Source organism: Sarcophilus harrisii, chromosome 3 (assembly GCF_902635505.1).
Source record: "Sarcophilus harrisii chromosome 3, mSarHar1.11, whole genome shotgun sequence".
Classification (NCBI taxonomy): domain Eukaryota; kingdom Metazoa; phylum Chordata; class Mammalia; order Dasyuromorphia; family Dasyuridae; genus Sarcophilus; species Sarcophilus harrisii.
Genome location: NC_045428.1, coordinates 300,246,122 through 300,261,518, shown reverse-complemented (window position 1 = coordinate 300,261,518; position 15,397 = coordinate 300,246,122). Strand labels below are relative to the sequence as shown.

General features: G+C 33.7%; 1 protein-coding gene across 2 annotated transcripts in view; it reads left to right on the top strand.

The window, feature by feature from the left end:
* IGSF11 (immunoglobulin superfamily member 11) overlaps nucleotides 1-15,397 on the top strand; it is a 208,403-nt gene that overhangs the window by 158,562 nt on the left and 34,444 nt on the right. For both annotated transcript variants that reach the window (XM_023499039.2, XM_023499040.2), the window contains exons 2-3: nucleotides 11,313-11,476; nucleotides 14,372-14,579. In XM_023499039.2, the coding sequence (XP_023354807.2) occupies nucleotides 11,313-11,476; nucleotides 14,372-14,579 (372 nt within the window). The remainder of the gene's footprint in view (nucleotides 1-11,312; nucleotides 11,477-14,371; nucleotides 14,580-15,397) is intronic.

The following is a 15,397-nucleotide window of genomic DNA, read 5'->3' as shown; positions in this document are numbered from 1 at the left end:
TCCCCAACCTTTCCCAATCACACTTTTTGAGAAAACTGTCCATGCTTGTTGCCTTTACTTTTCTCCTCTTACTCGCATAACTAATTGCTCAATGGACATTGGACTCGATACCATATAAGCTTCTTAAACTCAGCAAATGTGAAACTGAATATATTATCTTCTGTCTGCTACAGTTACCCTCCTTTTGAGGGCCCCATCATCCTTTTAGTCATTTGTTGACTAAGTGCCATCCTGACTCTTCGCTCTGACTTTGCATATTCATTCAGTTACCAAATCTTTTTATTTCTATTTTCACTACATCTGTTCCCTTTTATCCACTCACAAAGCTATCATTCCAGTTCAGATCCTTCCACTTGGATTCTTGCAATAGCCTCCAATTGCTTTCTTTCCCTCAGTTCTCTCCTCTCTTCATACAGCTGCTAAATTGATTTTCCATTAAGTACATATCTGACCATGATACTCCCCTTCCTAAACTTCAGTGGCTCCCTATTGTTTCTGGGAAAAAATATAATCTCTTTTAGCATTTAAAGCTTATTATAGTCTAGCTCCAACTTATTCTCCTGTCTTTCTAGATTTTTTGTTTATTATTCTTCATGCATACAGAAGTCCCAGTCAAATTGCCCTCCTGTTAATGTTCTTTGTTCATGACATTCAATTTGTTACGTCTCTTCTGTCTTTGCACTAGCTGGCTCTCATACCTGGAAACCATTTCTTCCTCATCTCTATCTATTAAAATCTATAGTTTTCTTCAAGATTCAGTTAAAACAGAACATTCTACTTATTTAATCATTATTTGGTTTTCTATCTATTACATCTTTTCTTTCATTATTTTTCTCTCTTTTGTTTATGCCTACATATGTACATATTATTTTTCCCTAGCTAGATGTTAGTTTCTTGAAGGAAGGGACTATCTCACTTTTGTAAGTGTTTTTTAGTCAAGCACAATGCCTGACACATAGCAGGTGCTTAATAAATGTTCATTCAAAATAGAAGTCATTTCCCAAATTGATAAATGGTCAAAACATATGAATAGGCAGTTTTCTGATAAAGAAATCAAAGTTACGTCTAGTCATATGACAAAATGCTCCAAAATTATTTGAAAAATGCTAATTAAAACAACTCTGAGGTACCTCTTCACACTTATCAAATTGACTAATATGAGAAAAATGCAAAATGTTGGATGTTGGAGGGGATTTGGGAAAACCGACTGTTGGTGAAGTTGTGAAGTGATCCAGCCATTCTGAAGAGAAATTTGGAACTATGCCCAAAGAGTTATAAAACTACATTGATATCATTTGGTCTAGCAATATCACTGCTATATCTGTATCCCAAAGATATCCAAAAAGGGAAAAGGATCTACTTGCTTAAAAATATTTTTAAATAGTTCTTTTTATGGTGGCTAAGAATTGAAAATTGAAGGGATGCTGATTATTAGGGAATGGCTAAATAAGTTTGTGGTATGTGATTGTAATGGAATATTATTGTGCTATAAGAAATGAAAAGCAGGATAATCTCAGAAAAACCTGGAAAGACTTACATAAACTGATGCAAAATGAAATGAACAGAACTAGGAGAATGTTGTACACAGTGGCAGCAATATTGTTTAATGTCTTAGCTATTCTCAGTAATACAGTAATCCAAGACAAATGATGAAGCATACTGACTCCAAAGAAAGAACTAGTATTGCTTGAATGCAGACTGAATCATGCTATTTTTAACTTACTTCCTTTCATTTAAATCTCCTCATACAAAAAGACTAATATGGAAATATTTTCATGATTGAATATGTATGACCTATATCTGATTGCTTACCCTCTTGGAAAATGGGGAGGGGGGAAGGAATAGAACTGAGAACTCAAAACTTAAAAAAAAATGTTAAAAAATGAAACACAAAAACATTTGTTTTTGTAAATAAAAATGCTCATTTGTTCAATTGTTCAGTTCTGTGTTTTACCTTCCAACATAGTTCTCTTGATCTGAGATTCTATAACTTTCTCCCTGTTTTAAACCTTGGAAACAATTGATAGAAGAAATGAGAACAGTATAATGCTTGTTATAGTTTTAGTTCGTTAGAAGGAATATGGCACTTTATTTTTTTCTGTCTTTTCCATTTAATGCCAAGGGTCATTCAGTGTTCATGAGCTGATTTAATTTTCTAGGAGAAAGTACTAAGAAAATATTCAATCCTGCAGAATGCCACTAGTCTGAGGTCTTAAATTATGCATTTTACATGTAAATATTGCAAATTGTAAGATATTTTCAATGAATTTTTAATCCACTGTTTAGCATTAAAATTTAAACTCTTGTCTGGAATTTTAGAGTGAATTTTATTCTAAAAGGAAAAGTTTTTAGTTGTCTTCAGTAAGCTGGTGTTTTGTTTTTGTTGTATTTTGTTTTTTTTTCTCAAGCATATAAAATGCAAAAGCACCTATTTCCTTTCCTCTCTCCCCAAGGAAATTTTGTTTATGCTTGAGGATTTCCCCAGATTTCTCATGCGAAATATTTCTTTTTAAGTGAGGTGTTGGAGGTATAGGGTGTTATAAAAATTGCAGGGTTCACTCTAGATTCATGCTACTGGCCACCTGCTTTTACAAGGCAATCTCTTCTCATCCCATTCCTCTCTATCAGCCTTCTTAGAAAGGATAACCTTTGTCATTGTTTTTCTGAGTCATGGCACTTTCCTGCAATAATGTTTCCATATTTTGAAAACAACTTTTCTGGGATACTTTTTTTTTTTTTAAACAAGATTGGATTTGACCTTGGCAAGATTGTGAAGTCTGTTATCCATAGTCTTAATCTCTCTATGTGTAGAGTTCCTCAAATAATTTATTTTTAGATCCTACCCTATTTTCGCTCTTATTGAGTATTTTTTTTTAATCACAAAGGGAATTTTTTGTTACTAGTCATTAATAGGGACTGAGAGTACTTGGTTGAAGGTATTATTGTTCCTGTTAATTTTGACTTAAGGTCTACTCTCAGTGCACGCCCACGGTGCCATTCTCATCATAATCTTTGCTTAAAATGTTTAAATCCAATTTTTCTGCATCTCAATTAGATTTAACTTCATTTCCTCATGCTTTTCTTTTTCTTTTCTGTGATTATATACCATCTCTTTCAATGTTTCAGCTTTTTATCTTGGACAAGTCACCTCTACTTCCAATGGCCTCAACTTACTCATCTGTAAGATGGGAATATGGGTTTAGAGCCAATCTAAACTCTCCTTCCAGTTCTACACCCTATGATCCTGTGAACTTCAGCGAAGCACAGTAGAAAGAAGGAGGAAGCAGGGGAAGGGAATACCCTTTTCATACCGACTTTGTACTGGGCACTGGACTAAATGTTTTATAAATATTATCTTATTGGAAAAAGAACTGAATTTGAATCCAATACTTAGGCCTTTCTTCCTTCTTTTGTTGGGCTTGTGACATTGGACAGTGAACAAATCATTTACATCTGCTGACTCTTATTTTCCTCTTATATAAATGGAGTACTTACTTGTACTGACAACCTCATAGACTGATTGATTTTAAGAACCAAATGACATAGGTTCTGAGAAGCATTGGCACAACTTTGTGGGATTTGTACACAATATAAAATGCTTTGCATTTCATTGATTCCCTGTTATTTAAATTTTCTCCCCTAAAATTCTAATTCCCAAGGATATTGTTAAAAGTAACTGAAGTAATAATATTCCACTCACAGGGCCTGTTTTCAGGCCCTCATTATCACTTCTGTGGTCTGTTGTAATAGTTTTTTAATTGGTCTCCTTGTTTTCTAGTCTCTCCTTTCTCTAGGATTTCTTTTACACAGCTGCCAAAATAATCTTTAAATGACTTAAATTTGACAATGACATTCTTCTGCTCAGAAAAATTTCCCTGGCATTTAAGAGACCATTTAATCTTTACTTAAGATCTTCCTCCTTTCCTCTCTCCCCTCCTTCTCTTTGTCTCTCTCTGTTTGTCTCTCTCTTTCCCCCCTTTTACCTGCTCTCCCCGAACCTGATCCTCTGCCTCCCTTCCTCCTTTCCTCATCCTTAATTCTGTTTTCCCTCAACTCATCTCCTCATCTCCCATCTCTGTTAATTTTTTTACTGATTACCTGTGTGCCTGAAATGTGTTTCTTCTTTATCCTTGCTTCTAGAATGACTGGTTTTTTTTTCATCTTTTATTAAAGGTTTTTATTTTCAAAACATATTCATGGATAATTTTTCAACATTAACCCTTGCAAAACCTTCTGTTCCAATCTTCCCCCCCTCTCTCCCCATCTCTCCCCTAGGTAGCAAGTAATCCAACATACGTTAAGTATGTAAAATATATGTTAAATCCAATATATGCATACATATTAATACAATTTTTATTTTGCTGCACAAGAAAAATCAGATCAAAAAGGTAAGAAAGAAAATAAAATGCAAGCAAACAACAACAAAAAGAGTGAAAATGCTGTGTTGTGATCCACACTTAGTTCCCACAGTCCTCTCTCTGGATGTAGATGGCTCTCTTTATCATAAGACCTTGGGAACTGGCCTGAATCATCTCATTGTTGAAAAGAGCCATGTCCCTCAGAATTGATCATTGTATAATCACCATGTGTAATGATCTGCTCATTTCACTTAGCATCAGTTCATGTAAGTCTCTCCATGCTTCTCTGAAATCGTCTTGCTGATTGTAATAAGTTCACTTATGAACCTATTGTTCAGTCATAGTCTCTTTAGGCTTGTTTCCTCACCTATGAAATGGGAGGGTTGGATTAGGAAAACTTTAATGTTCCTTTCATCTCTTAAGTCTGATCTTCTGTAATAGTAACAGATTAAAGACAAATAATTGAATATGATATCTGGGTTGATTATAATAATAGCAGTGAACTGTGATGGGAGCTTACAATCTTAATGACTTCTATGTTCTAGAATAGAAGTGTCAAACATGCAGCCCACAACACTTCTTGAATGTGGCCTGAAATAGATTAAAAATGTAACTGGAAAATATTTAACAAAATAAATAAAAATACAATGAAACATAAATAATATTACCACCATGTCAGCATGTGGCTCACAGGTATAGTTTAGTGGCTCCCTGTTTTCATTTGATTTCATACCAGTTCCAGCAAAGTAGAGGAAAGAAGAGCTATGTTTAAAATAGTGATATTTTTAAAATATATTTTTAAAAACTAATGTTTAGTTTAAAAACGTATTTCTTGATTTATTTTATGAGCATTTATTACATTTTCCTCTCAGTTCCCCTGCATAAATAATTTAAAAACTTATAAAAATGTTTAATCCATCAAAACAAATTCCTGTATTGCCATGTTCAAAGATATTACCTCATTTTCATTTTAATTCCAGTGACTTTCTGATAGGAGAGGCATAATATGTTTCATCATAGATTTTTTTGGAAATATGATTGGTCATTGCCTAGGTAAGAGTTCTTTCAAGGTTGTTTTTCTTTAAACTGTTGTCATTCTTTAAAATGTTTTTCTAGTTATTTCTTCATTTTGTATCAGTTCATAGATGTTTTCCATATATCTTCTGAAGCTGTTCATTTCAACATTTCTTTTGGTACAGTAATATGCCATTTCATTCATACTCTACAATTTTTTATATCCCAAGACATGGATAGCTTCTTTGTTTCCAGTTTTTCTTTACAATAGTGTATTCTATGATTGGATTTGTATATTCTATTAAAATTGTTTGTTTTAGTGATGGGAAGGAGAAAGGAGGAAAGAAAAAATTTGAAACTCAAAATTTAAGAAGCAAATGTTAAAAAAATTTTGTTTATATGTAATGAAGGAAAAAAATAAAATAAAAAGTTAACCAAACTAATTTTCCATACTTAAAATTAGGTTCTTTTGACACTATGTGTAACTTTATATGAAGTATTATGATAGTTAATATTTATATAGCACTTTACAAATATCCTATTTTATCCTAACAACTCTGGGAGGTAAGTGCTAATAATAGCACTCCATGTTATTGATGAGGAAACTGAGGTCATTGAAAGTTAAGTGACTCAGCCAGAATCACATAATAAAACATAACAATATCACATAAAAAAATCTTAAATTATCTCTCCTTGATCTATTTTCCAGGTGCTTTAGATTTCCTTCTATGGTTTTAGTCTTGGTTTTCTTTTATTGTATCAAGATGTCTTATAGTCATTAACTTCCACTTGACCAATTCTAATATTTGAAGAGTTACTTTCTTCAGTGAGGTTTTGTACCTTTTTGTAAAAAGTCTATATGAACCAATTGTAATATTTAAGGAATTATTTTCTTCTGTGACTAAAGATATTACTCTAACTACAGTACTACTGCCTGGGAATAAACCCTTTCTCTTCCTTTTAATCTACCCCATGAACCATCTTTATCACCTATTCCCAGCTTTCCTTTGCTTTTTTCAACATTTTTTCATTTTATCTTTTCCTATTTCTATTTTTCTTTTTTTGCTCTCATTTTTGCCTTTCTGTGCCTCTTTTATTAAGCTGTTAATTCTATTTTCATAATTTTCTTACATTGTTTTTCATTTCTTTCCCCATTTTTTGATTAATTTTTTTTACCTTTTAAAAATCAATCTCTCTTTCTCTCTCCTCCCCCCTCTCCCTCTCTCTCTCTCTCTCTCTCTCTCTACCCCCCCCAATAATTCTTTAATTTGCAGTTTTCTTATGAATTGTGTCTGAAACTTTCCTGTCACCAAAGTAGCTTTTTAAGATAAGCTGTGGGTTTTAGTTTGTTTTGGTTGTTGATGTTTGCTTATTTTTCCAGTCTATTTTTTGACTTTGGATTTTACTTTAGAGTTGGGCTCTACTCACTTCTTGGGGTGGGGGGTGTATCTGACCCGATTGTCTGAATTTTATGTCTTGCTGCTTTCACAGATGGTCTGGTGGCCTGCAAGTTTTTGGTGTTTCCAAAGTGGTGTGATCTGAAGAAAATTTTGGCCATTGCTCTCAACTTTTTTGTTGGTTATCCATTTGGAATTCAGTTTGACATGCTTTTTTTAAGTTAGAGGGATGTATTGAAAGAGCTTAGCCAGAATTACTTTATTCTTCCATCTTAACTCTGTTCCCAACTCTCATAATTTTGAATAAACTATCATTTATTAAATGTTTATTTTGTTTATGGCAGCACTTTATTAGGTACTAAAAATGTCAAGAAAAAAATGTAGGAAATTCTCCCTTGTAGGAGTTTATATTCTTTTAGAGATAGACATAGCAAAGTGTCATTTCAGGAAGGAGAAAGCACCCACAATTATCAAGATCAGAGAATGCTCCCAGTAGGAGGGGCATCTTGGGATAGTCTTGAAGAAAACTAAAGATTCTTAAGAAAAGCAGAGATGAAAAAGGGTTGTATCCAAAATATAGAAACGTACTTGTTTATAGATGTACTGTGGGAAGTATTACTCTTGCTACAGTACAGTTGCCTTGAAAATAAATCTTTTTCTTCTCCTTTCATCTCCCTCATTCCTCTACCTTTATCACATTGCCAGCTCCCACAAATTTCTCTAAACATCCATTCATTCTTTTTTAATTTTAATTTTTTTGGCCTTTCACCTTTGCCCTTTTCTTCTTTGCATGTCCTTTTTCATAACTGAGTGTATATTGTGGAACTGATATACATTATTTCTTGAATAAAAGTATCTTGAATGCATTTTAAAAATATCCTTTAGTACCTCTTTATGTGTGTCCAAAAAAAAAGAAAACAAATAGAACCATTTTCAATCCACCTCCCTCCCCACATCCCCAGGCACAAAAAACAAAGCAGAAATGATTTTATATTTACTTTTCAGTTAATTTTCCTTCTTCAGTGAAGAGCCCTTTTAGGTTAATCTCTTAGATAGATTAATGAATCTGCAGTATCTGAAAACAGAAACCAAACCTACCTAAACACAGTTTAGATAATATTTGTTTTGCAGCCATAAAAATTCAGAAAGCTAGAACTTTCCTTTGGGGAATTCTCCCCTCCCCCTTTGTGTTAATCTCTTTAAAATTTCTACTAAAACTAACTCATCTGTCTCTGGAACTTGATGGAAGTGAAATTGGTCCAAGAGGATATTCTCATGGAGAGGAGGAGGTTGCTACTCTGTCCTTACTAAGTGTGGTGTTGGTGTTGGTATTGGTGGCAGCAGCAGCAGTAGTCCCCTTATCAATAAGTGTTGGGAGACTTAGGGATGAGTTCTAGAGAGAGTGAAGAATGGAGCCCTAGGATCATATTTTTAGACCTTAGAGATCATCTAATCCTCTCTCATCTTAGCTTCTCCTCCCCCAGTTTATATTTGGGGAAATTGAAGCCCACAGCATTTAAGTGACTTTCCAGAATTGCATAGACAGAAATGATTGGGATTGGAATTGAATTTAGGTTCTGTGACTTCAAATGTAGTTTCTTTTTTACTGCATCATAAGCTCATAGATTTCAGGTCTGTTCATTTTACAAGGGAACAAAGGTATATCATTTAATCAAAAAACATTTATTAAATGCCTGTAGTGTGCCATGTATGGTGCTGAGTAATGGGGATACAAAAAGAGCCAAAAGATAGTCCCTTCTTTCAAGGAGTTTACAGGATAATGTAGTACCTACCTGAGTGCCCCCTGTGCATGCTGAGAGCATCGCCTCACACTCAGATATGCTTAGTTCATTTAGCAGCACAGTAGTACAATTTATCTGTTCCAATTTGAAATAGAAAGAAAAAGGCAAGCATTTTTTTTTTAGTCTTTCTAAAGTCAGTGTTTCTTATTTGGCTTTTAGCACATGTGAGATTACATGCACAGTATTCCTACTTTCATAGGGTTTTGTTTCTTTATTATAAGTTGGATAGCTGATTTTTAACAACACAAATATGAGTAAATATTTCAAAGCAAGTCAATAAATTGAATTTTTGGATTTAGGAAAGGGATGAAATTAGTGATAGAATATGCTCTTATTCTGCTTAGATGTCTCTTTTAGAGTTCTGTTTTATGCATGATCTTGACCTAAAACTTGAAAGGTCATCATTTCTTCAGTTACAGTTCTTTCAGTGTTCTATCAGTTAACATATAGATAATTTTGAAAATAATTTTAAAATATTACTTCGTCTTGTTCTGAATGATGTTTGTGATTTTAAGAAAAGCCATGCTCCCGAATAATAAATTAGTTGCCAATGAACATTTACTATGTGTACTGTTACTAGTGTAACAGAGTTGGATACAACTGAAAACATATTTGACATTAAACGTATCAGTCACTCTCTTAGGTACTGAGAATAAAAAGAATATAAAATCAGTATATTTTCTTAAAGAAGTCACATTTTAATGGAGGAGACAACATACAAACAACTGTGTACATACAAGAAATATACAGAATTAAGTGGGAGGTAATATGAGAGGGAAAGAATTAATTATAGGAAGAGGGGAGAATAGGGATGGCTTCTTGGGGAACATGGGATTTTAATCTGATTTTGAAGGAAGCCAAGGAATCCAGGAGGCTAAGATGAGAGCAGGGAACATTCCAAGGCTTGAAAAACAGCTAAGGGAAAGGCAAAGAGTTAAGAAAAGAGTATCCTGTTTGAGGAATAGTAGGAAGGTGGATGACAGAGTAAATAAAAGGAAATAAAGTAAATTATTAGAAAACCAGAATGATAAAAAGCTGCCTGATTGAGAAAGGTTTTAAAAGTCAAACAAGATTTAATATTTGATCCTGGAGATAATAGAGAGCCACTGGAGTTATATAATGGGGGTTGGGGAATGTATATGATGTAATCAAACCTGAACTTTAGGAAGATCCCTTTGACATCTGAGTGGAGGATGAATTAGAATGGGAAATCCAGGATATTAAAAAAGTCAGGGAATGACGTGATGACAGCCTGTACCAGAGTGATGTCATTATCAGAGAGGAGAAGTGGGTATATGTCAAAGATATTGTAAAGGTAGAAACCATAGAATTTAGCAATAGATTGTTCTGTGAGATGAGCACACTGGAGGGATTGAGGATGATGCCTTAGGTCGCAAGCCTGGGTGATGATAGCCTGGAGAGTAGTAGGTAAACTCAAAAGAGCAGTCTTTGGGTTATGGGGAATGGGGAGAGATTTGTTTTGGACATGGCGAGTTTACGTCTACCCAGTATCTAGTTTGGAATATGTAATAAGCAGCTTGTGATTTGATACTACAGAGGGTTGGAGAGATTGTAGGGCTAGAAAAATAGATCTAAGTCATTTGTATAGAGATCAATTGAATCCATGGAAGATTTTCTACCTGACTGTACTCCTTGGACTTTTCCATCATACCATCTCTTCTTTCCATTCTACTCTCTCTTCTTCAGTTTCCTTTTGTGTGTTTTCTTCTCCTTTAGAATGTAAGCTTCTTGAGGACAAGGATTATCATTCTTTGTTCATTTTTGCATTCCCAATTCTTGACATATAGTAGCTGCTTAATGAAGATTCATTGACTTAACTTACTTATGAGATCACCAAATCTGATAGCATATATAGAAAGAGAAAAGAAGAGGGTCATCTGGATATGCTATAACTTCATGATCTTAGATATTTCAACATTTTTTTTTTGATTTTGCCTTGTACTTAGTTTTGTTCTTTTCTTTTCACTCAATTTGTCTATACTTAAGAACACTTAATATTTTACTTGATGAAGCAGTAAAATAACTGGTCCTAAAAATTTCTGAAATAGAATGTTTTTATGTTTAGAGTGAATAAGGCCAAAGTCATCTTTACAGACTGATTGAGATAGCTTTTGTAAGAAACCTTCTTGGAGTAAATGTTTAGCAGAGATCTCAGAAGGTGTGGACATTTTAATTATTTTACTTGTGTAATTCCAAATTACTTTCCAGAGTGGTTATACCAATCTATTCCACCATTGCAGTGTCCGTCTTCCCACAGTCCTCCCTACAGGGACCATTCTTGTCTTTTGTTATCTTTTGTCAGTTAGTTGAGAATATGAGATGAAATCTCAGGATAATTTTGATTGACATTTCTCTTATTATTAATGATTGGGAGCACATGACTGCTAATAGCTTGTGATACTTCTTTTGAAAGATGCTTATTTATTTTCTTTGACCACTAATCTATTGGGAATGATATTTAGTCTTATAGCTTTCTGTTAGTTGTCTATATATCTTGGATATCAAAACCTTATTTGTGTTTAACAAATGCAATACAAATACTTTTGCCCTGGTAAATGGTTCTTACCTTAAGAAATGCTAATTTTATTTGAGTAAAAGCTTTTTCAGTTTCATGTAATCAAAACTATCTTCTCTGCTTTTTGTCCTTATCTCTATTATGTTAATGAAAAATTTTTTGAAGTTGACAGAAGAACCTGACTCTTGTGTTTCTTTTTTCATAGGAATTGCCTCATCTCTAGATGTTTCGGAGAGCCCTGGGAGTATACAAGTAGCTCGGGGACAGACAGCAGTGCTGCCTTGTACATTTACCACTAGTGCTGCCCTAATTAACCTTAATGTAATTTGGATGGTCATCCCACTCTCCAATGCCAACCAACCTGAACAGGTACTGTTGTTCAGTGTAATGATATCATTGTATATGACCTGGATTACCTCCTATCTCTTAGATATTTACCAAGAGCTAATGAACCATCCAATTTGATACAAGTAACATTTCTGGAAATTGCTGTTCAAGCAACTCTTAACCATTGTAGGAAGGTGTGTTTTGTGTGTGTGTGTGTGTGTGTGTGTGTGTGTGTGTGTGTGTTACCGGAGGAATAGACCTATTCTCTTGAATACCAACTTTGAAATTACCCTTTCTGAAATTTTTATTGCTTGTATTCCATGTGAATTGGTAAGAAGTATGAGCACTGAAGAAAAAATAAAGTATATCTTTGTAAAGATGGAGCCAATGAGCACTGATGAATAAGAGACCTTTGTATTTTAATACAGATAATGTGGCCCCCAATTGATGTCATTTCTCAATAATATTGTTAATGCATTATCATCAGACTTCAGTTAGTATTATGGTACATCACTGTACTGTTTTTTGACTGGTTGCCTAATGATAACATTTATAACATTGCTTCCCTTTTTAGCCCTCCTTTTCTCTCCTCCTGTTCTTTCCTTCTCCCCCAACTATCTTATGTCACTTTAACATTTTGTTTTCAAGGAATCAGGCAATGAAGTTGGGTATAAGTGTGATACTTAAGGAACTATGATTTCATTGCAGTGGGTCATACCATCCATTGATATGGGTTGAGATCTTGTCATGTTATTTGTGAGTTATTATGGTTGGAAAAGTTTTGTTTTCTAACCTTCTGGTGATAAGCCATTCTGTCCTTGGCTACACTGGTTTTGAGCAGCAGACTAATAATCATTTGCCAACCTTGTACTCAAAGCTAGTCCAATTTTGTAGGACCTTGCCAGAGTTTCAAGACCTTCAAGAAAACAGCATCATTCTGAAAACAAAATGTGATTTTACATTCAGACAGAAGTGAAAGATTGCTAGTTATATCAATAGAAATAAAGAATTAGTATAGTCAGCAACTGCAATATTATACGACTCTCAATTCTGATGGATGTGATGCTTCCCAACAATGAGATGATTGAGGCCAGTTCCAATGATCTTGTGATGAAGAGAGCCATTTACACCCAGAGAAATGGTTGTGGGAACTGAGTGTGGATCACAACATAACATTCTCACTTTTTGTTGCTGTTTACTTGCATTTTGTTTTCTTACTCATTTTCTTTCCTTTTTGATCTAATTTCTTGTGCAGAAAGATAATTATATAAATATGTTTATATATATTGGATTTAACATATATTTTAACATGTATAACATAAAAACTAGTGTAGTGATAATAATGCCACTCAAATTTATTTAACAAATTTCTTCCAAAGTTCTCAAAAGTGCATTAGAGCACTCAAGAAAATCAGCTAGAATTATAGTCTGAAAGTAATGGCACGGTCTTTTTTAAAAAGAAAAGGTATAAATGCAAGTAAAAATTGAAACTATGACTCACTAAATTAATATTTTACTTGCTCATGTTACTAATGCTTATTACTACTAGGTGTATCTATTTTTAGCTAAAGATCCACACTGATTAATGTTCATTTTAGTGAAAAAAGAAGTTGCAAATTAATGAGTTATACTTTTATTTACAATTCCATACTTAAAAATAATTATTGCTTTTAATAAGATTTTTATCTCACTCAAATATGTTAGCACCTGAAAGTATTTGATGAACTTGTCTTTGTGCTATGAAATTCAGACATGCTTATGAAGTATAATGACTATCATTTGTTAAGGACCTATTACTGGAACAGTTATTTTTGGTCACAAAATTAGAACAAGACAGAAGTCATACATTTATTAATTGTTCTTCCTTGCTGTGGATATTAGTCAGCATTCAGTCTCTAACTACAGTCATGATTCTGTGATCCAGTAATCCTGGGAAAGGTTGTGTTGATTTTTTTTGAGCGATTAAAAACATTTTTAGAAATTATAGTTAAGGTAAACATATAGATATTAATCTCTATTCTTGTGTTGTTGGCAGAAGTTATCTTCATTTGATATATGATTATTTGAGGCTTAGAGCAGCAATTCTTCAGAGGGTTTTCTGAGGTCTTTGGGAGTCCTCAGAGCCCTTTTGGGTGTTCTTTGAGGTCAAAACCATTTTCATAACTTACTAAGATGTTATTTGTCTATTAAAATGCTCCTCCCTTTTTCAGCTGTATATCTGTTTGGGAATAGATTTTCTTAATATACATCAAACCAAAAAAAATTAGAAGAAGATTGAGTATATAAACAGAAGAATCCAGCAGTGGCACTATTAAATCAGACAAAAAAAAAGGATTTCTAAAACTATGTGAAACAATCATTCTTCTTAGTTGTGATTTTGTTTCATTTTAGAAAATGAAGGGTTTTAAAAAAAAATAAAAATAGATTATTTATGTTAACTTGTAATGGGTTTACTATTTGATTCTTAGATGAATTAATAAGTATTTTTATAAATTTAGTTTTAATTCCTTACAGTAACTATTGATAAAAGTATATTCCACATAAAAGTTTTTTGGATTCCCAATATTTTTTGAAGATTTAATTTTACTTTTTAGTTAGTAATTATTTATCCTCTTTCCTTTCCTTCCTATACTCCCCCTAGTTGAAAAAGAATAACAAAACCCTTATAGTCAAGCAAAATAAATTTCTATATACACCATGTTCAAACAATAATTTTCAAGAGTGTAAAGGGATCATGAGACCAAAAAGTTTATGAGAACCACTGCCCTTAAGGAACCAAATAACAGAATTTGTTATTTTTGTTTTGTGAACTGACTTTAAGGAAGTAAGTTTCCTAATATGTACTAATACCTATAGTCACCCTATGACTTCTGTCATAGTCCAGGAGAAGATTCAGTTGCAGATTTAATTTTTTTCTGTCTTTTTTTTTTATTGCAGGTCATTCTGTATCAGGGTGGACAGATGTTTGATGGTGCCCCACGGTTCCATGGTAGGGTAGGATTTACAGGCACCATGCCAGCCACTAACGTCTCAATCTTCATCAATAATACCCAGCTGATGGACACAGGCACATACCAGTGCTTAGTCAATAACCTTCCGGACAGGGGTGGCAGAAACATTGGGGTCACTGGGCTTACTGTTTTAGGTGGGTTTTAAAAAGGAATCAAAGATTTTTTGTCTTTACCTATAAGTTAGTTATTGTTCTTTCTGTTGATTATCTTGATTACCCAATACATAGTTTCTGTATCTTCTTTTTTTTATTATCATCTCTAGGACATTTTCCCCATGTGTTTCCTGTATTTTGTGCCATAGTATTTCCCAAGTGCCTCTTTGAAACTTATCATTTAGTTGTGTTCTTCCTAAATTAGAGTTGACCTTTCTGATGAAGAAAATTAAGTCAGAAAATAAGATCCTGGTAAGGGGATAAGGAGAAGCATAGGGAGGGACCTTGGATTAAATATCACTTCCAAAGGAGAAGTCTCTTTTGGGAGTACAACCATCACTTGCCACTGGCTAGAATAGATTTTAGTCACAGGTCTGATAAATTCCCTGAAATTATACTTTAATCTTTTGATTTCCCTTCAACCAACATAAAATATTACTCCAAGTTGATGATTATCAGAGAGAGAACTATGTGGCATGCTGATAGTAGGAATGAGGCAGGAGAGCAACTGAAGGCTTGGGGAGATTGGTGGGGTTCCTATAGGATACTTTCTAATTGTAGGGACTGAATTTGGTGTTATCTTTCCCCTTTACAAGGGTGGTAGTGAGTATCAAATGAGGTTGATTAAGATAAAATGGGTCAAAATGCCCTATAAACTCTGAAGCACTCCTAAATGAGGTATAGCAATATGACAGTAGAGACCTTCTAGTAAATTTTCTGTTCTCTTAACTTAATTAAGCTGGATATTTGCTGACTATTCTCATTTTCCTCCCTTCAATCTATATGCCTCCTAACTCCCA